This window comes from Acinonyx jubatus, chromosome B4 (assembly GCF_027475565.1).
Source record: "Acinonyx jubatus isolate Ajub_Pintada_27869175 chromosome B4, VMU_Ajub_asm_v1.0, whole genome shotgun sequence".
NCBI lineage: Eukaryota > Metazoa > Chordata > Mammalia > Carnivora > Felidae > Acinonyx > Acinonyx jubatus.
In genome coordinates, this window is record NC_069387.1 from 57,266,149 (window position 1) to 57,293,540 (window position 27,392).

At 36.4% G+C, this 27,392-nt stretch overlaps 1 protein-coding gene across 7 annotated transcripts in view; it reads right to left on the reverse strand.

Annotated features, from left to right (window-relative positions):
- DNAI7 (dynein axonemal intermediate chain 7) overlaps positions 1–27,392 on the reverse strand; it is an 81,127-nt gene that overhangs the window by 39,196 nt on the left and 14,539 nt on the right. For 3 of the 7 annotated variants that reach the window (XM_053226023.1, XM_027035755.2, XM_053226022.1), the window contains 5 exons: positions 11,005–11,096; positions 8,902–9,003; positions 7,902–8,039; positions 2,834–2,980; positions 157–260 (listed from right to left, as the gene is read on the reverse strand). In XM_053226023.1, the coding sequence (XP_053081998.1) occupies positions 157–260; positions 2,834–2,980; positions 7,902–8,039; positions 8,902–9,003; positions 11,005–11,064 (551 nt within the window). In that variant the 5' untranslated portion in view covers positions 11,065–11,096. Of the gene's footprint in view, positions 1–156; positions 261–2,833; positions 2,981–7,901; positions 8,040–8,901; positions 9,004–11,004; positions 11,097–13,299; positions 13,382–27,392 lie in introns of those variants that run through there. The other 4 variants (XM_027035753.2, XM_015065187.3, XM_027035754.2 and 1 more) reach the window with 3 other exon arrangements.

The window sequence follows — 27,392 nt, forward strand, 5'->3', positions numbered from 1 at the left end:
AATAAATGGCAGTTCTGTGATTCAAACTCCAGCTGGCTGACTTCCTAACATAGGTTTTATCCATGTATACCACACTATTATGCAAAAGACATATGCCTGGTCATCATGATGTGACTCCCAATGTCTTTTGACCTACAGTATCACCCATGGGAATACCTTGGATTCTTCTTGAGGTTTGCCCACACATATAGAGTAACATTTTCATCTTGAATGACTTTTTCCATATTTCCACTGTCCAGATCTGCTAATGTACTAGCTTGCTGTAACAGAAAAAGAAAACATTATAAAAGATTAGAGGCCTCATAAATTATGCAACTTACAAGAGTCATTTCATTACTTAGGTGTTAGATTCCCTTTATTACTTAAAAGAGTAATTTGGGTAAAAATATCAAACTAACAAAAAATTGCTTTAAAAAATTCTCTGAATGATACAAATGAACTTCAATGATACAAATGTACTTCACCTTTGCACTCAGTTTCCCTTACAGTCTCTAAGGATTAAAATTGCTCCTGTATTCCCAGGATTACTGTTAAAATTTTAGCATTATCATGATTACCATGAACCCTTTTCAATTTTAGCATTATCATGATTTTTCATCTTAACTATACACCTGCTTCTTTATCTGTACCTTATTAAAATGTAGATCATGCTACTGCAAAAGTTAGTTCATTTCTGAACATTATCAAATTTAGAAAACAAAATTTCCAGTTTATGAAATCCAAATGAGTCATGTTTCATTAGTCTGACACTTGATGTCCAACATTAAACGCACAATTTAAGGATGTTCTTAAGAATGTTTGATAAAAACAAATAGAGCTTGTTGAATGTTAGCTCTCTTAAATGCCTCAAATAAGTCAATACTGTATGTGTATAGCTGCCATATTGTAAAACCTTAGAAGTACTGGAGATTGAATATATTGTTAATTTTTAAAAAGTCATTGATCCCCCACACTTTTTTCCTTAAAAGGTGACATTACCTTTTGAAGTATCCAGAATAGCTGTCTTGTAGAACACTGTGAATTTATCTGATTGTTTCCTCATGGTATTGTTTAACTTGCTCTTCTATCCCCTTTATTTTTTGTAACTTTTTTGAAAGTTAGGTGTGTACATAGGCTTAGTTATTTTTGGCAAGAAGGCATTGGACCTTATGTTGTGTTCTTCATGTTGCATCCTATCAGGAGCTCTATGATGTCCCACTATTAACAATGTGGACTTGATCACTTGGTTAAGGTGTAAGTACCCATATTCTCCCAGTTAGAAAGTATACTTTTCCCCCATCAATAAATAATCTGTGGCCTAATACTTTGGCACTAGGAGAATCAGGTGTTCTTCAACAACTTTTCACCTAATTATCTAGGTGAAAATGATCCTTATCATTTATTACAATTGGGGACTGAAAAATGGTGACTTTCTAACTTACAATTCCTTCTACATTTATCAGATGGCATTCTTCTATAAAGAACTCTTCTTTCCCCTTACTCCACTGTCCCCCTTCCTTTTTGGAGTTATCACTTTAGACCCATGGATTTTTCTTTATTTAATGCATTATAATCAATTATGATTATTCTTTCTGATATTCAAATTATTGCAAATTTGATCAGTGAGAGCTTCTTTAAGCTAGTTCTATGCCTTTGGATATGACTCCAATAGTGTGTAAGTATTTATTTGCTTTCTAGCACAAGATAATTCAATCCCATCTTTCACTGTCCTTGCTCCAGACCCAGAATCAGCTGTTTACCCCAGTTAGACTTGGTTCCATCTTAAGGATTAAAAAGGAATCTGCTTCATACTGATATCTCCACTTCAAATTTAACATTACAGTATTTTTTCCTAATCTTTTACATACTGTTTTTCTCTTAAAATAATCTTGATTACTAATAATTTTAATACACTTCCTTGTTTTTCTTAAAATACAAATCAAAGAGTTGCAAAATTATATGAATATTACTAACAATAAATTTAGTGAAATTTAAGCCTTCTTCGCGTTTCTTTTTGTAGTTAGAACATATGCTACCAACACTATACAGAGGACTATGTTCTAGACCAAAATAAACCAAAATAACCACAAACCATGTGTGACCTTAAGGCTGTTTTCTGATTAGAGGACAAAATAAAACAAAAACGGCTATAGAAGACATTCATGGGATATTAGCCAAAATTTAAATATGGACTGGATATTAGAGTGTGGAATTATTACTTCCTAAGGTATAATAATGATTTTACAGTTATTTCGATATTATTTTTAGCGATAAGATATTTGGGAAAAATAGAGTGACTACCAATAATTATAATCGTTTTCAACTCATTTATCTAGAGTAGTGAATATCTAACATACAATGTTTAGCGAATTTATTTTCATAGTGATCCCACTAAACCTTAGCAAGTATAAGGAAAAAACTGGACTTTAACTACATTGATAATGCTTTTTTTAATTTAGGAATATTTATGGTTGGGGGCACCTGGGTGGCCCAGCTGGTTGGGCGTCTGACCCTTGGTTTCAGCTCAGGTCATTATCTCACGTCACAGCTCATGGGTTCAAGCCCCACATCACAGCGTGCAGCCTGCTTGGGATTTCTCTCTCCCTCTCTCTTTGCCCCTCCCCGGCTTGCTTTCTTCTCCCTCTCTCTCAAAAAATAAACATAAATAAAAATTTGGAAAAAAGAAGTATTTATGGTTGCTAGATCTGGATTAATGTATGTGCCTCATATTATTCTACTGACTTTTCCATAGCCTTTTAATTAAAAAAAGATACTAGATGTTTTATTATGTAGCACAAAGTTTTCATTCTTATAAAAGTTAATCATAAGTTATGAGTAAAATAATCACACTTACTCTGAGAAGTCGTTCTGTGGCTACATTGAACTTCAGATGGAGGAGCTCCTGCAGCTCTAGAATTGATCCTCGGTATTGTATTATAGTTTTATCTTCCAAATCATATGACGGCGTTTGCAATAAAAGTAATCTCAACTTCTCAATTAACTATAAAGTAAAATGTAAAGTAAAAATTTACTCTAAGAATAAATTAAACTTCTGACAAATAGTCAAAGAAAAAGTGAAAAGGCAATGTTCTATCACTTTAGAATTGACGAACACATCGTATCATCAGTAAAACATAAAAATCCTTTCTTGTGTTAATTGTATTATTTAAGATCATGGAAAAATAAAAATATTTCCTCCAGATACTCCTTTATAAAAATTCTCAACTATTGGCAAGTTATAGAGGAGGCATAGCTTGGATGCTGAAGACAATGGAACAATAGAAATAGTGATATAACAATAATGAGGAGGAGGGACACCTAGGTGGCTCAATCAGACATGTGCCCAACTTCGGCTCAGGTCATGATCTCACTCACAGTTTGTGAGTTCGAGCCCCAAGTCCGGCTCTGTGCTGACAGCTCAGAGCCTGGAGCCTGCTTCGGATTCTGTGTGTCTCTCTCTCTGGGCCCCTCCTCCACTTGCTGTTTCTCTCAAAAATAAACATTAAAAAAATTTAAAACAAGCAAATAAACAATAATGAGGAGGAGAATGAGAAGGTGGAAGAGCAGATAGTTACTAATATGTACCGAATGTTTATATAGGTGCCCACGGCAGGCCACCCCCAAATGTAGCACAATGGCATATTGATCATTTTGAACTGAAGCTACTTGAGAAGCAACCAGTGTAAAGACACTTGCATCCTCCTCTGTCTCCTGAAAGCAGGAAACAAATCTCCCGTATGAAAATACCTTCCCTGTACTAAGAAGTAAAAAGACCAGGGATAGGAACTTTAAACTCAAGAAAACTGTAGAAATAAACCTTGTTACTTTTTTTTTTTTTTTTTTTTTTTTACTAATCTACCACATCAGACCAAACTCCACTTAGAATTCCTTACTAACTAAAGCTCACAAACACCTATTTTCCTTATCTTGTAAATTCCTCACAAATCGATTGTCTAAAATGTATAAAAACTGCCTGCCTCGGTCATTTCTTTGGGTCTCAATTTCATTATTGGGTCTCCATGCACGTCTCATATGTATTGAATTCTCAGTCCAGCTGAAAGAGCTTGAAGGATATAAGAATTTCCCCTCTCCTACACTTACTATGTGCCAGGAACTGTTCTAAATGTTTATGTTTTAATTCATTCTATCTTCATCATAACTCTATGAGGTAGATACTGTTATTATGCCTATTTTTATAGATAAGGAAACTAAGGCAGTCTGATTCCATTGGTAAGGAGTTTGAAAGACCCCACTCCTTCCTAACAGCAAGTGAAAAGCGCAACAGACTGAAAAATCAACAACTCTTCTTTGATCAACAAGAAGGGAGGAGACTGGGCAAACGCCTGATCTCAAGACTGGGAAGACCTATAAGTGAACAGAGGGAGCTAGCTTACCATGGTATATTCAGGAACAAAAGCCACTGCAGAAACCAGTGCCAGATAAGAACATCTGAAACTGCAAATGACAAATTACTGAAGGCTTAGTGTGGAGAGCTCTTGAGAGTTAAAAACTCCAGGAGAGCACAGCCATGGAAGGAGGAGAGCCCACAATATTGTGAGACTTACCTCCAAATGCTCCACCAGGTTCTCACAATAAATATAGGAGCAGAATCCCCTCCTACTTCCAGCAGAGGGAAGGGAAAAGGAACGGTTTTGAAATACACCAGAGTACTCTATCCTTAACAAGGCCTGATCTTAGGGGAAACTAATTAACTAGAGCCTAAGTTTTGGGACTTTTATCAAAGCCTCACTCACCTGGGGGAAAGGAAATAACTCCAGCTAGCACTAGCCATCCCCTCCCACCTGAGGGGAATAAAATAAATTAAAAACACTTGTGAAGTTCACCATGCAGAGATACAGGCTTATTAAAAGACCGAGACCTAATTGCAGGACTACAGGATTCTTCTCCTCCCCGGCCCCACCTCACAGCCATATTACTAAAGCCCTATTTATACCACTTCCTTTCACTCAGTACATCATGTCCAGCTATCAGGAGAAAATTACAAGTCATACCAAAAGGCAAAAACCACTATTTGAAAAGACAAAGCAAGCATTAGAACCACACATGGCAGGGATATTGAATTATCCGACCAGGAATTTAAAACACCTATGATTGATATGCTAAGGGCTCTACTGAATAAAGCAGACAGCATGCATAAATAGATGGGCAACGTAAAGCAGAGAGATAGAAATCCTAAGAAAGAACCAGATAGAAATGAATGAATGCCTTTGGTGGGCTTATTAGTAGACTGGACTTAGCAGAGGAAAGAATCTCTGAGCTAGAGGACATAACAATAGAATCTTTGAAAACTAAAGTCAAAGAAAACAAAAAGTGGAAAAAAAAAAGTATTTTTTTAAATAGAACAAAGTATCCAAGGACTGTGGGACAACTACAAAAGGTATAGCATACATGTAAAGGGAATACCAGAAGGAGAAAAGAGGGAGAAAGGAACAGAAGAAATATTTGAAATAACAATTTCCCTAAATGAATATCAGATGCTAAACCACAGGTTCAGGGAGCTTGGAGAACACCAAACAGGATAAATGCCCTAGAAAACTACACTTAGGCATATTATTTTCAAACTACAGAAAATCAAAGATAAAAAATCCCGACAGAAGCCAGAGGAAACAACACCTTACCTTAAGAGAAACAAAATTACGAATTACATTTAACTTCCCAGAAATCATCTAATCAAGAAGAGAGTGGAGATATTTAAAGTGTTGAGAGAAATTGAGGCACAGCATGACCAAGGAACAAGTAATAAGTGGCAGGATTTAGTTTTGAACACTGACACAGATAATACCTAGAAAATTTCTAAATTAAGAGAGGTGGCATTGTGGTGGGAGCGCAGTATGGACTTAAGCCAGCATGCAGGGCTTCGATCCTAGCCACTTCCTACGGGCAGTGTGGACTTGGGTAAGTTATATAACATCTTTGTACCTCTGTGCATCACTATGCCCTCTTCATTTGTAAAATGAGAATACTGGTGCCTACCTCCTAGGGTTATTATAAGAATTCAGCAAGTAACTATTTCTAAAGCCTGGAATAGTAAGTATTATATAAGAGCTTGCCAAATAAATACATTTGATAATTTGGAACTTAGGGTTTACCGTGGGGTCACTGCTATCCAGTTCTTTCTGTTCCTCAGTGCTGCCCTCTTTAGTTTCCTATTGCTATGATCATCCTCCTCTCCTATTTTGTTTTACCTGCCCTTTCCTCATTTTCTGTACTATTTCTTACTTCTGTTTCTGTAACCCACTCTCATAATAGGAAGATTTCACTTCCAGCTCATCACTAGTGAACTCCAGTGCTACTTCCCACTCTCTCCCAGCTATTGCAGAGCACTGGCTTCCTGGGCCAGCAGCATGCCATGGCAGCCGGCAGAGAGGATGTGCAATGGCAAGAACCCTGTACAATGAATTCACTGGTGTCCAAATATCTCACAGTGGACAGGAGGCTTGGGAGCTTCTGGAAAGTCAGAGTAAGCCCTATTTAAAGTCTCATAGGAGACTCTAAGCAAGTCACAGTTTTTCTCTCTACATATGTAAAATGGATCTCATACGCTTGCCCACATCAAATTAGGCAATGCATGTTATGAGCTTAACGGTCTGGAGTTACTCCATCTTCATAACAACATGCTGAAGAAGTAAACCCCAGTGACAAGAAGCACAAAAATGTGGTGAGGAACTGCAACAAAAAGTATTAGAAGATAATAGGACCAAGTGCAGTGAATTCCTTCCAGTTCCTACTACTATGTAAGTGTGCCTAGTATGGGTTTCTTTCTATGCATCCTGATGGGATTTGTTGGGTTTCTTGAATCTGAGGGTTTGTATTTTTCCTCAATTCTGGAAAGATGTCAGCCATTTTCTCTTTGAATACTGTCATTCCCTTCTGGTACTCTTTTTCGATGCATTTTAGCCCCTTTTACTCTATCATACATACCCATTAACTGCTCATTAATATTTTCCATCTCTTTATCTCTTTCTGTGTGCTATATTTTGGTAAATTCTTCCAATACAACTTCTGATTCACTTGTGATTAAGAATTCTCAGTAGAGACATTTTTGTTTCCCTTCAATAAGCTAAAGATGAGCCAAACAAGTTCTTATCATCTCCCTTTGCAGAGCAGGTATTTCCCCTATCATCCACAATAACTTTTTGAGGCTCCCAGCCATACATGGAGTTTCTGATCCAACTTGCCACCTTGCATGGACCCTAGGCTTTGCTTCCTGATGGTCCTTTAAACCAATGCTAACCCAAGACTTAACAGAAAAAGAAGCCTCTTGGAAAGTGGTGTCTCTGGGAAGCCACTCACTTTGAGATTTGCCCATAAGGCCTCCAAGATTTTCCCTTACTTTCTTTTGAAATAGGCAATGAATTTAAATATCATTAAAACATTTTTTTTTTAGCATTTTTAAGTGCATCATAAAGTGCTAGTTCCTCAGGGTAGCCTATCCATCCTATTTGCAGAACTAGAAGGTAGGATATTCTTATTCATCTTTGTTCTTTCATGCCTAGAAGAGTAGGTGCCTGGCACATAGTTGACATAGAAAAGTATGTGTAGTGAATCACCAAATAGTGGAAAATTTCAACTCAAGATAAAATCATGCACTTTCCCTCCAAGTTATCTACATAAATGGATGCAACTTGATTTTTTTTTTCCCTGCTTAGACACATAAGGTTTCACATTTATGCTATACTGACCTTATCTAAGGTGGCAAAGATAAAAAATAAAAATGGGAGTTGTAAAAACAAAAAAAAGAGAAAGGTTAAATATTTTTCTCGATATCTAAACACGCAGTAGTGTTATTAATTGACAAATACAAATATATATTTGTTTAATTTATTTCTATTTTGGAGTCGATACCAGACAATTTGTAACTTAAACAACTTAAAATTACAGAGTAATACTCTAGGACATACATTTAGCACTAATTTACTCTTCGCGATCACTTCCTCTAAAGTCTCATTTGTTTCCTCTTTCCACAGACTAATGAAAGTATTAATTTCTGGGGATACTGAAGGATCAGGACTTCCATCACATTGAATGTAGTGATTCCACTGTGGAATAAAAATGTTGGAAGGGTCACAATGATGAAAATGCAAAGATTAAATAACTTTTTTCCAAGTATCAGTTCTCATAATCTAGTTTTCCCAATTTAGGTAAAAAAAATTATGACTTTAACTGCCTACTTGAGATATCTCTATAATAACCAAATTCTCTTTATCAAAATAATTTATAAGCCTCAATAGTTCAAATAAATAGCAATTCTAGTAATTGTCATATTTTTAAAAAACAGTATTTATGAGTTGGTTTTGTTTTGCTTTCGTCTCTAAACATACAGCTCCTGTATTTACAAAAGCCAACACTCGGGCTAATTTCTACTTACCAAATTATTACTGTTTTTTGTGGGTTTTTTTTTTCCAAATTATTACTAATTGTTAATCACCACTGTCATTTTAGTATGAGTTCTTCCATTCATTTTGCAGTCTATGAAACTTCTACACTTGTAATCATATTGTACTTTGCTTAAAATTATAGTGTAATCATCTTTTGCCATATTATTACAGTTTTTTTCTTTTTCTCCTTATAAGAACCTTTATTTTTTTCCAAAGTTACATTGTTTTGAGCAATGCTAGATTGACTTAAGCTCAAAGTTTTCTATTTTAATTCAGAACAATTTCTTCAGTATAGATTCCCCCAAAATTAAATCAGAGTCAAAAGATACAAAAATTTCAAGGGTCTTATTATTGACAATAGTTTTCTACAAAGGTATGTGAATTTACTTTGCTACATGCAATATGACAGATTTGTCAAATTAGAGATGTTTTACAGACAAATTAAAAATCTGAGGGGATTAAAAAGGATATCAGAGTATAATTTCCTCTTGTGGCACACACAAACACACAAAATCAGTTTTACCTGAGAAAGCAATCTAGTATCTCGTTTCAACTTCTCTGCTTCAGGAAAACACTCCTCTAATAAATAAAGTTCTTCAAGTTCTTCATTCCTCCTTTCTAGATCCTGTTGCATGGGGATACATTGGTGGGCTCTGTAATTTTAGCTTTATGTTTCACAGGTAGCATCTAAACTTTACTCGGCAAAATACTGAGTTTCAAAATGAACACTAAAATTAGTCTGAATGTAACTGCTATTTCCAAAAGGTTTCCTCTGAAACAGAGGTTTGCAAGTTATCTGCAGACACCTGGTGGGTCCCCAAGACTCTTCAGGGATCTGTGAGGTCAAATATGTCTTCATAATAATACTGAAACAGTATCTGCCTCTTTTGCAGTGTATACATTTACACTAATGGTGCAAAATGGTCTAAAATTGTTGGTGTCTCAACCCAAATCAAGGCACAAGCTATACTAGGAGTCATATTCTTTGGGGTTTGTGGGTGGTAAACAGCCATTTTCATATAAGAGCGACCTGAGGAGGTGAAAATTATTAATTTTGTTAAGTGTCAACCTTTCAGTATAAGTCTTTTGATTGTTCTATGTGCATAAAGCGAGAAGTATGCTGCATAAAGCGTTCTGCCATGTTTCAAAGGACAAGGCTGTCTTGAGAAACCACTGCTTGCACGATTATTTGAGTATTTTGGCAGACACTCTCAAAAATGAATGCACTGAGTATGTCACTTTCAGGAAAGAATTAAAAGTATTTGTTACCAATAATAAAATTCAAGCTTTCAAATAAAAATTCAAATTAAACAAAAAAACTTGTATCGACCACTGTGAGCTTGACATTTTCTCAATCCTTAAAAACCTTTCTGATTTGATTGGGGAAGACATCAATGCATGTGATTTTTGGTAACTAATAATAAAAACGTGTCAACATTTGGAAGGAAATTATTCAGTAAACCAAGTTTTTCTAATCAACCAATGTATGATATTTCAAAATCATACATGGATACAAGATCAATTTAAAGTGTAAGACAGATCAATGTTTTAGTATAACACTATGAAAACTTCATTGATATGATTTCACATTCCATATTAAGAAACTATGACTTATTGAGTTTTGGTATAGAATCAAAAAGAATATCCACAATTACCTGAAAGGCTATTACAATATTCCGCTTTTCCAACTATGATTCTGTGTGAGGCCAGATTTTCTTTATGCACTTCGATAAAAACTCATTGTAACAGACAGAATACTGAATAGATATGAGAATCTAGCAGTATTTTGTTAAGTCTGACATCAAAGAAACTTTAAAAACATAAACAATGCCACTTATTTCTCTAATTTAAAAAATATAGAATGTGTGGTGATGAATGTTAACTAGACTTATTGGAATAATCATTTCACAATATATACAAACATTGAATCACCATGTTTATACCTGAAACTAATACAATGTTATATGTCAATTATAACTCAATAATATATAATTATATGTACAATAGTTTTCTTCCTTGAAATATGTTAATATATTTACTTATTTTTTGTTAATGTTTATTTTATATAATATTTAATGTCTATTAATATGACATGTCTTAAAATTTCTCGGTTTGAGTTTCTAATGTGGTAAATATTGAGAAATATGACCCACATAAATAAATTTCCTTGGGGGGGGGGCCTTCAATTTTTACCAGTTATGAGGCTTGTCGAGATCAGAACTACTGATATGAAAAATCCTGGTAATTCTGGTAAAAAAGAGAAGTAAAACTAAAATATGAGAGGTAGAATTTGAGTTTTGGGGGAGGAAGCCCTGTTTAATTATCTATAAAACAGATCGAGAAAAATAACTTAATGCTTACAAGCAAGGGCTCTGAAGCGAGACTATTTATGTCTAAGTCCTGGCTCTTCAACTCATTAGCTGCTTACCTTCCCTTTTCCTCAATTTCCTTATCTGTGAATTGTGGGTAATAACTTCACTTCTTTATGGTAGGATTAAAGGAGTTAAACCAGTTTACATAGGCCTATACATTAGTGGTAGGTATGGGGGAGTGACATTACATGACCAAACAGATCTGATAGCTACATAGTTTGTCTTCACTAATAACATTACTAATGTTTACATACTTTTGCTTCAAGTTGATGCCATTTTTCTCTCTCAATCCGTTGTCTTTCAAGTCTTTCCATTTCTTCTTTTTCATGTTTCACACGGGCTTCCTCTAAAGAACCAAAACAATTTTCTCTCAGTGATTAAATCAATCTAATTTTAATCCCTTAAAGTTACTTAAAATATTTTCAAGATATAATGGTAGTGAAATATCTTATAGAACTTACAGCCTATATTATGTGGTAGAAGTAAGACAGATGCTGGATTTCTTTCAAAAAAGTAACATGACTCAAACTTTCTGGCCAAAAAAAATAGGCCCATAATAATATTTCTCTTCTCCAAATTTATAGCAATCCAATAATAATTTTAAATAATAAAAAATGACAGAACTATCATAGGTAATTAAGGAGAGGTAAAATCTTCAGGAGATTTCCATAAGTTTCTTATATCTACATCATTAGAAGCAATTACCACTTTTCCTAAGTTCATTTATGTATTTTGAGAGACAGAGAGAAAGTGTGCACAGGTGTAAGCATGGGAGGGGTAAAGAGAAGGAGAGAGAGAATCCCAAGCACGTTCTGTGCTGTCAGCTCAGAGCCCAACAGGCCAATCTCACAAACTGTGAAATCATGACCTGGGTCGAAATCAAGAGTCAGATGCTTAACTGACTAAGCCACCCAGGCACCTCCAGAAGCAATTACCTTAAACTTCTCTTGCTTTCACTATTAAATACGAAAGATATGTTGAAGAATATAAGTTTAATCCAATATAATAAAACTTTCCCCAAGTTCTAGATCCTGACACTGTATTCTTATCATGAGCCACCTAAAAAGGATTTAATAATGATTGTATATAAAAAAAATCAACGTGGAACCTGAGAACAGACTTTTAAAACCTGAATTTGAATCCACAGGTTCTTAAAAAAAAATTTATTTATTTATTTATTTATTTATTTATTTATTTATTTATTTATAGCACACAAGCAGTGGAGGGGCAGAGAGAGAAGGGGAGAGAGAATCCCAAGCAGGCTCCACCCTATATGTGGAGCCTGAGGTGGGGCTCTATCTCACAACTGTGGGATCACAAACTGAGTCGATATCAAGAGTCAGATGCTAAACCAACTAAGCCACCCAGGCACTCCCACACATGCTCTTGATGCTAAAAGGTATACCGGTTTTTTTAAATCTCTTTTTGTTATTTTAAATAATAGATATTTTTATTAATTTTTAATTTACTTTTTTTTTTACAAATGAAAATCCTCTTTAAATTTGGCAAAGGCATATAATTAAACTATAATAACTTAGGCTGTTCTGTGCATTTCTTGTTAGTGTCTATTTCCTATTTCCCGTATTTAATGAATTTAAGTTTCAGAATCTGTACTGTAGAATTAGCACCAAAGCCCCTAATTTCATAGGTAAACATAAACATTTGAAGACATGATTGCCAGAGTTAGCAAATAAAAATACAAGATGCTCAGTTGAAGTTGAATTTTAGATAAATAAATAGCCTTTTTTTGGGGGGGTGGGTTAAGTATGTTCCATATTGCATGGAACAAATTATCCCAAATCATCTATTATTTATCTGAAATTCAAACTTAACTGCACATTCTGTACTTTTTTTTAATGTTTATTTATTTTGAGAGACAGCATGCACAAGAGCTGGGGAGGGGTAGAGAGAGAGAGAGAGAGAGAGAGAGAAGGAGACAGAATCCCAAGCAGGCTCCACACTGTCAGCACAGAGCCCTCTGTGGGTCTCGATCAGATGGCTCTGAGATCATGACCTGAGTTTAAATGAAGAGTTGGATGTTTAACCAACTGAGCTTCCCAGGTGCCCCTCCGTGGGAATTCTGTATTTTATCTGGCAACTCCACTTCAAGATATATCTCAAAGTGATTGGTGTATAGTAACAAAACTTTCTGGGTACCCTTTAAATAGCAGATAACTATTTAAAAAACAGATGAAATTTGGGGCGCCTGGGTGGCTCAGTCGGTTAAGGGTCTGACTTCAGCTCAGGTCATAATCTCACAGTTTGCGGGTTCGAGCCCCACGTAGGGCTCTGTGCTGACAGCTCAGAGCCTGAAGCCTGCTTAGGATTCTGTGTCTTCCTCTCTCTCTGTCCCTCCTCCACTCGCACAGTGTGTGTCTCTCTCTCTCAAAGATAAACATTAAAAATTTTTTTAAAAAATTAAAAAACATGAAATTTGAAAAATTGCAGAATTTTGAAAATTCTTTTTAAAAATATTGATGGGAATATAGAAATGTCAACTATTGTTTAAGTCCCTGCATGTGAAAATAGTATCACTATGTACTTTGTACCTTCCTCTTTTTGCCGTCTCTCCTCCTCCTCCTGTAGCTGCTTTAACCGTTCAGCTTTGGTGATTTTCTTCTTCCTGGCAGACTTAAATGTCATAACATAAAAAAAGGCTACTAATATACATATCTCTCAAATGCATAAAATACATACCTCTCAAACAGTAATTATGAAAAATACTTTTACTTCCATGAATCCAGTCTTTCATTCATTCAAATAAAGACTACCTATCCTGTACAAAGCCTTGCCTTAATGTATTGAGGACAAAGTATGGAAACAAGTAAGAAAAATAAGCAAAGTTATTAAAAGGCAACAGTGATGGTGACAATTTAATTATTATATAATTAATAGTATACAACTTAAATAAGTTTCTTATTCCCAGTTTCCACATCTTTAAAATGGTGCTAAATAAGACCTCATTTTATTGTTGTAAAGATTAAAATAAAATATATGTAAAAACAGTTTTAATACTACTACATGCCTATAATAATTAAAAACATTTTTATGACTAACAGATACACAGAGAGTCATTTTTAAGTTTAGAGGAAGGAGAGATTATTTTCAACAATTGGAATGAAGTAAAATTTTTATAGAGCAGGTAGTATTTAAGTTTGTGCCCAGAAGATTTTAAGATGCAAATATGCAGGGAAGAGTATTTCCTATCTCAAGAAGAGGGAAATGCAGGCAATAAGATATGGAGATGGGTTAGCACTGGAAAGGCCAACAAGTTCATGGACACTGGGGAGATTCCAAGGAAAGGTGATAGAAATGAAAATGGAAAAGAAGGTTGGAGCCTATGCTATAGAGGTTGGACATTATTTTAAAAGAACTGGAAACCTCCTAAAAGTTTTGTGAAGGGCTATGGCTATTAAGAATACAATTTTAGGATTTTGGAAGAAGATGGTGGTGTAGGAGGATGCTGGGCTCACCGCGTCCTGCTGATCACTTAGATTCCACCCACACCTGCCTAAATAACCCAGAAAACCACCAGAAGACAAGCAGAATGGATTCTCTGGAGCCAAGCATAGACGAGAGGGCCACGGAAGAGGGTACGAAGGGCGGAGAGGCGATGCGCGCTACATGGACTGGCGGGAGGGAGCCGGGGTGAAGGGGCAGCCCGCCGGCCAAGCAGAGCCCCTGAGTCTGGCTTGCAAAAGCAGAGGGGACAGACGGAGCGTGTTCGGACAGCAAGCAGAACTTAACATCTGGAAGGTTAAAGCTAACAGCTCTGCTTGGAGAGTGGGAAGGCTGGAGGACAACGCAAGGGAGAGTTGTTGAGCCCCAGACGACACAGCTCAGGTTGGCGGAGAACAAAGGTGCTCGCCAGCTCCATCTCCCTCGCCCATTCCCCAGCCAAAATCCCAAAGGGAACCAGTTCCTATCAGGGAACTTGCTTGCATGTGCAAACACCCAACACTGTGCTTCTGCGGATCCATCCCTCCGGCGGCGGTTCTGACTCCCTCCCGGTGCCGCGGGGCCCCTCCCCAAGCGGATCACCGAAGGATAAGGAGCTGAGCCTGCCCCTCCCGCCCGTGCACATTGCCGATCCCCCACAGCTTATACGCTAGATCCCCAGCACCACAAGCCTGGCAGTGTGCAAGTAGCCCAGACGGGCCACGGCACCCCAAAGTGAATCCCGCCCCTAGGAGAGGGAAAGAGAAGGCACACACCAGTCTGACTGTAGCCACAGAGGTGGGCTGGGGGCAGACATAAGGTCTGACTGCGGCCCCGCCCACCAACGCAGGTTATTCAAGACAGCACAGGGGAAGTGCCCTGTAGTTCCCTACCACATCATGGACTATCCAAAATGATGAAACAGAAGAATTCCCCTCAAAAGAATCTCCAGGAAATAATGACAGCTAACAAACTGGTCAAAAAGGACTTAAACAATATAACAGAAAGTGAATTTAGAATAATAGTCATAAAGTTAATTGCTGGGCTTGAAAACAGTATAGAGGACAGCAGAGAATCTCTTGCTACAGAGATCAAGGGACTAAGGAACAGCCAGGAGGAGCTAAAAAATGCTATAAATGAGCTACAAAATAAAATGGAGACAACCACAGCTCGGACTGAAGAGGCAGAGGAGAGAATAGTTGAATTGGAAGATAAAATTATGGAAAAAGAGGAAGCTGAGAAAAAGAGAGATTAAAAAATCCAGGAGTATGAGGGGAAAATTAAAGAACTAAGTGATGCACTAGTAAATCTACGCATAATTGGTATTCCAGAGGAGGAAGAGAGAGGGAAAGGTGCTGAAGATGTACTTGAAGAAATAATAGCTGAGAACTTCCCTGATCTGGGGAAGGAAAAAGGCATTGAAATCCAAGAGGCACAGAGAACTCCCTTCAGACGTAACTTGAATCGACCTTCTGCATGACATATCATACTGAAACTGGCAAAATACAAGGATAAAGAGAAAATTGTGAAAGCAGCTAGGGATAAACGTGCTCTAACATATAAAGGGAAACCGATAAGACTCGTGATGGATCTCTCTACTGAAACTTGGCAGGCCAAAAAGGAATGGCAGGAAATCGTCAATGTGATGAACAGAAAAAATATGCAGCCGAGAATCCTTTATCCAGCAAATCTGTCATTTAGAATAGAAGGAGAGATAAAGGTCTTCCCAAACAAACAAAAGCTGAAGGAATTCATCACCACTAAACCAGCCCTACAAGAGATCCTAAAGGGGATCCTGTGACACAAAGTACCAGAGACATCGCTACAAGCATGAAACCTACAGACATCACAATGACTCTAAACCCATATCTTTCTATAATAACACTGAACGTAAATGGACTAAATGTGCCAACCAAAAGACACAGGGTATCAAAATGGATAAAAAAACAGGCCCCATTTATTTGCTGTATACAAGAGACTCATTTTAGACCTGAGGACACCTTTAGATTGAAAGTGAGGGGAAGGAAAACTATTTATCATGCTACTGGAAGTCAAAAGAGAGCTAGAATAGCCATACTTACATCAGACAAACTAGACTTTAAATTAAAGTCTGTAACAAGAGATGAAGAAGGGCATTATATAATAATTACAGGGTCTATCCATCAGGAAGAGCTAACAATTATAAATGTCTATGCACCAAATACGGGAGCCCCCAAATATAGAAAACAATTAATCACAAACATAAGCTACCTTATTAATAAGAATGCGGTAATTGCAGGAGACTTTAATACTCTACTTACAACAATGGATAGATCATCTAGACACAGGATCAATAAAGAAACAAGGGCCCCAAATGATACATTGGATCAGATGGACTTGACAGATATATTTAGAACTCTGCATCCCAAAGCAACAGAATACTTTCTTCTGGAGTGCACATAGAACATTCTCCAAGATAGATCACATACTGGGTCACAAAACAGCCCTTCATAAGTATACAAGAATTGAGATCATACCATGCACACTTTCAGACCACAATGCTATGAAGCTTGAAATCAACCACAGGAAAAAGTCTGGAAAACCTCCAAAAGCATGGAGGTTAAAGAACACCCTATTAAAGAATGAATGGGTCAACCAGGCAATTAGAGAAGAAATTTAAAAATATATGGAAACAAATGAAGATGAAAATACAAGAATCCAAATGCTTTGGGATGCAGCAAAGGCAGTCCTGAGAGGAAAATGCATTGCAATCCAGGCCTATCTCAAGAAACAAGAAAAATCCCAAATACAAAATCTAACAGCATACCTAAAGGAAATAGAAACAGAACAACAAAGACAGCCCAAACCCAGCAGAAGAAGAGAAATAATAAAGATCAGAGCAGAAATAAACAATATAGAATCTAAAAAAAACTGTAGAGCAGATCAATGAAACCAAGAGTTGGTTTTTTGAAAAAATAAACAGAATGGATAAACCTCGACAGGCTTCTCAAAAAGAAAAGGGAGATGACCCAAATAGATAAAATAATGAATGAAAATGGAATTATTACAACCAATCCCTCAGAAATACAAGCAATTATCAGGGAATACTATGAAAAACTATATGCCAACAAACTGGACAACCTGGAAGAAATGGACAAATTCCTAAACACCCACACACTTCCAAAACTCAAACAGGAGGAAATAGAAAGCTTGAACAGACTCATAACCAGCAAAGAAATTGAATCCGTTATCAAAAACCTCCGAAAAACTAAGAGTCCAGAACTAGATGGCTTCCCAGGGGAGTTCTACCAGACGTTTAAAGCAGAGATAATAGGGGCGCCTGGGTGGCTCAGTTGGTTAAGCGTCCCACTTCGGCTCAGGTCATGATTTCACGGTCCGTGGGTTCAAGCCCCACATCAGGCTCTGTGCTGGCAGCTCAGAGCCTGGAGCCTGTTTCAGATTCTGTGTCTCTCTCTTTCTCTGACCCTCCCCTGTTCATGCTCTCTCTCTGTCTCAAAAATAAATAAATGTTAAAAAAAAATAAAAAAAAATAAAGCAGAGATAATACCTATCCTTCTCAAGCTATTCCAAAAAATAGAAACGGAAGGAAAACTTCCAGACTCATTCTATGAAGCCAGCATTACTTTGATTCCTAAACCAGAGACCCAGTAAAAAAAAGAGAACTACAGGCCAATATCCCTGATGAATATGGATGCAAAAATTCTCAATAAGACACTAGCAAATCTAATTCAACAGTATATAAAAAGAATTATTCGCCATGATCAAGTGGGATTCATTCCTGGAATGCAGGGCTGGTTCAACATTCGCAAATCAATCAACGTGATATATCACATTAATAAAAGAAACGATAAGAACCATATGATCCTGTCGATCGATGCAGAAAAAGCATTTGACAAAATTCAGCATCCTTCCTTAATAAAAACCCTCGAGAAAGTCGAGATAGAAGGAACATACTTAAACATCATAAAAGCCATTTACGAAAAGCCCACAGCTAACATCATCCTCAATGGGGAAAAACTGAGAGCTTTTTCCCTGAGATCAGGAACAGGACAGGGATGTCCACTCTCACCGCTGTTGTTTAACATAGTGTTGGAAGTGCTAGCATCAGCAATCAGACAACAAAAGGAAATCAAAGGCATCAAAATTGGCAAAGATGAAGTCAAGCTTTCACTTTTTGCAGATGACATGATATTATACATGGAAAACCTGATAGACTCCACCAAAAGTCTGCTAGAACTGATACATGAATCAGCAAAGTCACAGGATACAAAATCAATGTACAGAAATCAGTTGCATTCTTATACACTAATAATGAAGCAACGGAAAGACAAATAAAGAAACTGATCCCATTCACAATTGCACCAAGAAGCATAAAATACCTAGGAATAAATCTAACCAAAGATGTAAAAGATCTGTATGCTGAAAACTATAGAAAGCTTATGAAGGAAATTGAAGAAGATATAAAGAAATGGAAAAACATTCTGTGCTCATGGGTCGGAAGAATAAATATTGTTAAAATGTCAGTGCTACCCAAAGCTATCTACACATTCAATGCAATCCCATTCAAAATTGCACCAGCATTCTTCTCAAAGCTAGAACAAGCAATCCTAAAATTTCTATGGAACCACAAAAGGCCCCGAATAGCCAAAGTAATTTTGAAGAAGACCAAAGCAGGAGGCATCACAATCCCAGACTTCAGCCTCTACTACAAAGCTGTAATCATCAAGACAGTATGGTATTGGCACAAAAACAGACACATAGACCAATGGAATAGAACAGAAACCCCAGGACTAGACCCACAAAAGTATGGCCAACTAATCTTTAACAAAGCAGGAAAGAACATCCAATGGAAAAAAGACAGTCTCTTTAACAAATGGTGTTGAGAGACCTGGACAGCAACATGCAGAAGACTGAAACTAGACCACTTTCTCACACCATTCACAAAAATAAACTCCAAATGGATAAAGGACCTGAATGTGAGATACGAAACCATCAAAACCCTACAGGAGAAAACAGGAAAAGACCTCTCTGACCTCACCCGTAGCAATTTCTTATTTGACACGTCCCCAAAGGCAAGGGAATTAAAAGCAAAATGAACTATTGGGACCTCATCAAGATAAAAAGCTTCTGCACTGCAAAGGAAACAATCAACGAAACTAAAAGGCAACCAACGGAATGGGAAAAGATATTTGCAAATGACATATGGGACAAAGGGCTAATATCCAAAATCTGTAAAGAGCTCACCAAACTCCACACCCGAAAAACAAATAATCCAGTGAAGAAATGGGCAGAAAACATGAATAGACACTTCCCTAAAGAAGACATCCGGATGGCCAACAGGCACATGAGAAGATGCTCAATGTCGCTCCTCATCAGGGAAATACAAATCAAAACCACACTCAGATATCACCTCACGTCAGTCAGAGTGGCCAAAATGAACAAATCAGGAGACTATAGATGCTGGCGAGGATGTGGAGAAACAGGAACCCTCTTGCACTGTTGGTGGGAATGCAAACTGGTGCAGCCGCTCTGGAAAACAGTGTGGAGGTTCCTCAAAAAATTAAAAATAGACCTACCCTATGACCCAGCAATAGCACTGCTAGGAATTTACCCAAGGGATACAGGAGTACTGATGCATAGGGGCACTTGTACCCCAATGTTTAGAGCAGCACTCTCAACAATAGCCAAATTATGGAAAGAGCCTAAATGTCCATCAACTGATGAATGGATAAAGAAATTGTGGTTTATATACACAATGGAGTACTATGTGGCAATGAGAAAGAATGAAATATGGCCCTTTGTAGCAACGTGGATGGAACTGGAGAGTGTTATGCTAAGTGAAATAAGCCATACAGAGAAAGACAGATACCATATGGTTTCACTCTTATGTGGATCCTGAGAAATTTAATAGGAACCCATGGGGGAGGGGAAGGAAAAAAAAAAGAGAGGTCAGAGTGGGAGAGAGCAAGAGACTCTTAAAAACTGAGAACAAACTGAGGGCTGATGGGGGGTGGGAGGGAAGGGAGGGTGGGTGATGGGTATTGAAGAGGGCATCTTTTGGGATGAGCACTGGGTATTGTATGGAAAACAATTTGACGCTAAATTTCATATATTAAAAAAAGAATACAATTTTAAAAAACCAACCTTGTATTAGGAAAAAATGATTATGAAGAAGATACCATTTGAGTGACTATTAACAGTAGTTACTAAAACTAAAGTCATGACTGTAAATACTGATAGGAGAATGGGTCCAATAAATATTATATCAACTAACTTATTTGATATAACTAAAACTGGAGACAAGGAGAGGAATGAGTTAAAGAAGAGTCAAAAAGAAAAACTGTAGTCTAGAACAAGCAAATTTGCAAGAAACACTGTTGAAAGGAGTTTGAATATAATTAATACGAAGTGCTAGTAGGGCATCCAGGCAATGTTTACAGACACTGAACTTGGGGAACTGAGGTTTAGCAAACAGATCAGGGCTACAGAATCCAAGTTTGAGAACTATCTTGGTGGTAACCACCTCCCCTCCATTTTCCCTAAAGGAAAAGTATAGAAAGAAAAGAGGACTATCTAAATTTAGCAATCAATAGAGTGGTTAATCCTTGGAATATCAGACTTTTGGATGACTATATTCTCTTTTTGGCTCACCCACTGCAGAATGGTCCACTAGAATCTCCAATCCATTAGCCCTATCACGTCTTCCTTGTTTATCAACCCCCTCATACCTTCACTTCTTTACCCAGGTTAGATTCACAGCTCATCACATAATCACTACTTTATATATTTCCACCTCCCCTATTTCTCTGTCCCTCTGAGAAGCTCCGCTGGCAAATTCTTAGTTCTAGTGAAACTCAATTCTCCATTTATTATGCATTAGTAATATAAGCAGCTGAAACTTGCCAGAGAAAAATACATGAGCACAAATTTATTAACACAAATTTTAAACAGACTTTGTACCATCCAGTATCCCTACTACTATTTCATTCCCCTCACTCTTCAAACCTGCAAAATACTCTCCTCTTTCCTGCTCTCGGCTGTTGACCTTCTCTCTCATATCACCAGAAACTCTGGAATAATCTCAGTTCCACGCCCAAATCTTTGTACCTATCTTTGTCTGCCTTCCCTCCCATTATGGTTTATGATCTAATGTAACGTACTTCTGCTATTTAAGGCTGAACCTGCCGATGTTACACTGGATCTTATCCTTTATTGCCTATTTAATAAGACTTGGCTCCTGTAATTAATACCTCTAGTTATTCATAAATTTCTCCCTCCCTAGATTTCACATCCCTTTCCATCTTCTGCTCCAATTTTGTTACCTTTTATATGAGACGACCTAAAAAAGACTTGCCTAACTGCTTCCACTTTCCCATTTTCTTCATGGACCACTCCAGTCAGGCTTTCATTTCTATTTCTCTATTAAAACCTCTCTTGTCAAGGAATCAAGATTGCCATGTTTCCAATGCTAATGGTCAATTTTCAGCCCTCATTTTACCCATCTGTCATCATCATTTGACCAAGTCTTCTTCTTCCTTCTTGAATTATTTTTTTTCGTTAGGCCTTTAGGTTACAACTGTCTGATTTTGCTTCTTCTCTCATAGGTCCCTCCTCTGCAGACTTCTTTTCTGGCTTCTCCTTCAGCTTCAGCTATGGCTAATCAGTAACTTTTAAAATCATTTAAAATTTTTTTTAACTTTAAATTTTAAATTTTTTTGAAAAGCCAACTACTCCCCTTCACACATTTTTAACTTGGCATTGAAAACTTTTCATCATAAGTTTAAATAGCTACAAATGTACTTTCCAGTATAAAATAAAACTTTTACATCTCTTTCTAAAATATATTCATCACTATATAAAATACATCCAATACAGTCTACATATCATAGTGATTGAATAGCCAATATCATCCATTTTTTAAAATATGAACAAGATTCTTTAATAAAAACTTTAATCCTTTTTGTCTTTGACCTCATATTTCATTCGACTTCTCTCACAGAACCTTATCCTAATGTAATATACTTGAAAAACTTTTGTTGATCATATTTATGTTACAAAAGTATGTACAAAAATTTTAAATATTTAATTCCTTGCCTCTAAGTTTCTGGGTAATAAAAAATTTGCTCTGGATTTAATCTCATAATTATTTTCAGTATACAAATGAACCAAGCAGCATATTATATTACAAATTTTGATAAGCAAACATGACATTGCTCATGATCCATGGATAGATATTAGCTATTGCTGAATGAAACAAGGATTCAGATGGATTCTAATTTTTACAAAGAGAAGAAATTAGAAATCTGATTTATATTTAAAAGCCAGTGGAAAACAGGTTTGTAACAGCTATCTCATGCAGTTCTTTGCATCCTTCCCATATCAGATACCAAAAATTACATTGATTTACCAAAAAAAGAGCACCTAGAGATAATCATTGACATTTGTTAAGATTGTCATTTTTTCCCTTTAATTTTTAAAAAATTTATTCATTTATTTTGAGAGAATGCATGCATGAGCAGGGGAGGGGCAGAGACAGAGAGAGAGAGAGAGAGAGAGAGAGAGAGATTGAATATCCCAAGTAGGTTCCACACTGTCAGTGTAGAGCCAGATGCAGAACTCATACTCACGAACCATGAGATCATGACCTGAGCCGAAATCAAGAGTCAGATACTTAACTGACTGATCCACCAAGGTGCTCCTATCTTGTTTTTTCTTTAAAGTTTTATTACACATATATTTATTCCTGAACAATATAGTTTGCTTATTTTTGAACTTTATATAAATCCAATTATACTTTATGTATACGATTATAATTTACTTATTATAGTAAAGTATACATATAATAAAGTTTACAATTCTAACCATTTTTAAATGGGCAGGTCAGTGGTATTAAATACATTTACACTGTTGTACAACCATCACTACCACCCATTTCCAGAACTTTTTTAATGTTACAAACTGTTACTCTGTATCCATCAAACATTAACTCCCCTTCCTCCTGTGACCCTAGCCCCTGACAACCACCATTCCACTTTGTCTCTGAATTTGACTACTCTAGATATTTCACATAAGTATAATAATACAATAGTTGTCCTTTTGTATGTTTTAGATCTTTGGATACGTGTTACGGCTTGTAAGATTCATCCATGTTGATGGATATAGCTCTAGCTATATATTTTCACTGCTGAATAGTAACTCATTTTTATACTGATAGATGTTGGATGGTTTCTAACTTGTTACCATCATAAATGACGCTGCTATAAACCTTCAAGTGTATGCATCCTGGTGTCCATTTGCAAGAGTTTCTCTACAGTGTATAGCTAGGAGTAAAACTGGTTGATATGTGCATTTTCAACCTTATTGAAGATGACCTTTCCAAAGTATTTCAACTTATACTCCCATAATCATTATACAAATCAATGTTTGTTAGTTTCAGTGCTTTTGTTTCTCTAGTAGTTGGATTTAGTTTTTGGGTTTTTTTTCCCCACAATACCTTTATCAGGCTAAGGAAGTGCCCTTTAACATATTAAACGGTAATGTATAGTAACTGAATTTCCAACTCAATCTGATTCCATTCATTTAATTTCCTATGTTAAACCAATTCTGCCTTCTGGAGATAAACTGAATTGGGTTATAACTTATTATCACTCTATATACTTCCAGATTGAGCTTCCTAACCTTTTCTTTAGAAATTTTGTACTTAAGCTCATGAATGGGCTTCAATTTTCCTTTCTCATACTATTCTCAGGATACCCAGGTAACTAAAAATGAATTAGGAGTGTTACCTCTTTCTTTATACTCTAGAAGAATTTGTATAAAAATGAAATTACTTATTTATCTTTGAATGAAGAACTAGCTAACAAACACTTGTAGACTTAGAATTTTCTTTCTGGGAAGATTTTTAACCACTGATGTAACTTTTCAAATGATTATAGGACTACTCAGGTTTTCTACTTATGATACAGTTTAAGTTTTTTTTTTTTTTCCTGGCTATTTGTCTAATTCATCTAAATTTTCTAACTTACTGACACATAAAGCTATACAAATAATGTAATTTATTATTAAAGTCATATTTCCCTTTTCATTCCTAATATTTATTATTTATGCCTTTCGTTCTTCTTGATAAAATTTACCAGCGGATTGTCTATTTTATCAGCATTTTCAAAGAAATAAGTTGTGGCCTGTTCATTCAATTATTTTAAGAAATACTGAGAATATAACATGTGATGGGCATTTGAGATATACCAGTAAACAGACAAAAATCTTTTGTACTTATGAGCTTATATTCAAATAGGAAGAGAAAGACAAAAACAATAAATAAAATTTGAAAATAAGTTATAAAACATTTTAGAGGATGAAAGTGCTATGGAGGAAAACAAAGGGGCTCCAGACTGCAGGCATAGTTAGAGAAGGGATGAATTACAATTTCAAACAGAGTGGTTAGGATGGGCCTCAAGGAGAAGGTAACATTTCTTTGAGGACCTGAAGGATATGAGGTTATTGATTCTCTTCATTGTATGTCTTCTATTTCATTAATTTTTCTAGATCTTTATTATCTCCCTCCCTCCTTACTTTGAATTTTCCTTTTGTTACTTCTTTTTTTTTATGTTTTATTTTATTTTTGAGAGAGAGAGAGACGGGGGGGGGAGGAGGGGTACGGGGGGTGGTGGGGGGGAGACAGTGTGAACAGGGGAAGGACAGAGAGGGAGACACAGAATCCGAAGACAGGCTCCAGGCTCTGAGCACAGATACTGACGCGAGGCTCAAACTCACAAACCATGAAATCATGGCCTGAGCCCAAGTTGGACGCTTAACCGACTGAGCCACCCAGACGCCCCTTCTTTTGTTACTTCTTGAGAGGATGCTTAATGTTTTAGTCTTTTTTCTTCTTCTGCAAGTATTTAGGGCTATACATTTTTCTGTAAGTATTGCTTTAGATACATTCAACAAATTTTCAAGTATTTTCCTTATCATTGACTTGTATCTTCTGACTTCCATTATCTTACTTCTTGACCCACTAGAAAGTTTTAAGAATTCCCAGCATATTGGATCTTCCTGTTTATAACTGATTTGATTTCTTTAAAGCTTAATTTCATTGAGGTTATAATACATGCTCTGAACTGTTTCAATCTTTTGAACTCTGAGAATATGTTTATGTCACAGTACATTGCCAATTTTGTGCAAAAATGTGTTTAAAATTCTCTAGTTGTTGAGTGCAGTGTTCTAAATGTTTACTTCATTAGATTTGTTCATCATGTTGTTCCAATCTTCTAAATCCTTATTTTTTAATAGTTGTTCTATCAGTTACTGAAAGAGGAAATCTTCCACTATGATTGTGGACTTGTCTATTTCTGCTGATCTCTGAATTCATGAATTGCATATTTCAATTATATATTTGTATATATACAAACTTATATACAAATTATATTTTCTTGGTTACTCAAATCTTTATCATTACAAAATGGCCCTCTTCGTTTCTAGAATTACTTTTGGTTTAAAAAATCTATTGTGTCTAATATTAATATAGCAATATCAGCTTTCATTTTTCTAGTATTTGCATAGCATATCTTTTTCCATCATCTTAAACTTTTCTGTATCTTTATTCTTTAGATGGTGTTTGTTAAAAGATTATTGTTGGAGTTTATTTTTTATCCAATCTGGCAATCTTCCCCTTTTGATTTTTGATTTTGGGGTGTTGTGCCTTCTTTTTGTATTCTTTCTTGACACCTTTTCAATGGATTTCTTTTGGGGGGGGTCAATATACTATTTTCCCTTTACTAATTTGGAAGTTATATATCTGTTTATATCATTTCAGTGACTGTCCTAGAAAGTCAACATATATACCAAATATAAGAATACATTTAGGGGTGCCTGGCTGACTCAGTTGATGAAGTGTCCAACTTTTATTATTATTATTATTATTCATTTTTGAAAGAGAGAGAGACAGAGTGTGAGCAGGGGAGGGGCAGAGAGAGGGAGACACAGAATCCAAAGCAGGCTCCAGGCTCTGAACTGTCAGCACAGAGCCCGACACAGGGCTTGAACCATGACATCATGACCTGAGCCGAAGCTGGATGCTTAACTGACCGAGCCACCCAGGTGCCCCAAGAGTCCAACTCTTGATTTCAGCTCAGGTCATGATCTCACAGTTCGTGGGTTCCAGCCCTGCATCAGGCTCTGCACTGACAGCACAGAGCCTGCTTGGGATTCTCTCTCTCCCTCTCTCTCTGCCCACTCCCCTTGCTCGCATACTCTCTCTCCTCTCAAAAATAAACTTAAGGGGCACCTGGGTGGCTCAGTTGGTTGAACGTCCAGCTTTGGCTCAGGTCATGATCTCACAGTTCATGGTTCGAGCCCCGCATCAGGCTCTGTGTGGATAGCTCAGAGCCTGGAGTCTGCTCTGTCTCTCTCACTCTCTGCCCTCTCCTGCTTGTACTCTGTCTCTTTCTTTCCCAAAACTAAACTAAACTAAACTAACAAACTTAAAAAAAAAAGAATATATATATCCTACTACCAAACAGTACAAGGACTTTAGCACATCTTAATTTATACTCCTCCTACCTAGATTATATGTTATTGCTGTCATGTATCTTTTTATAACAGTAATTATAACAGATATAATTCACATACCATACAATTCATCCATTTAAAGTGTACAATTCAGTGGCTTTTAGTGTATTCAGAGTTGTACAACCACCACCATAATCAATCTTCATCACTCCTCAAAAAAGAAATCCCATAGCCATTAGCAGTCATCCCTTCCCATTTTCTCTCAACCCCCCAGCTCAAGGAAACTACTAATCTACTTTCTCTATAGATTTGCCTATTCTGGACATTTTATATAACTTGAATCTTACAGTTTGAGGTGTTTTGTGACTGGCTTCTGTCACTTAACATAATGTTTTCAGAGTTCATCCATGCTGTGGTATGTATCAATACCACCACCTTATGGCTGATTTCATTGTATGGATATACGACATTTTGTTTACTTATTCAGCAACTGATAAAAATTTTGGGTCCAGTTTGTTGTCCTGTATCTTATTTTTTAAACCTACATGTTATTTTGATTATTGTTTTATACCTTACACATATAATGTGTTTTGCAGGTGGCAAACTCAGTTTTTGCCTGAGAAAATATTTTTATTTCACCTTTATTTCTGAAAACGATTTGAGCTCATACAGAATTCTAAGTTGGCATTTATTT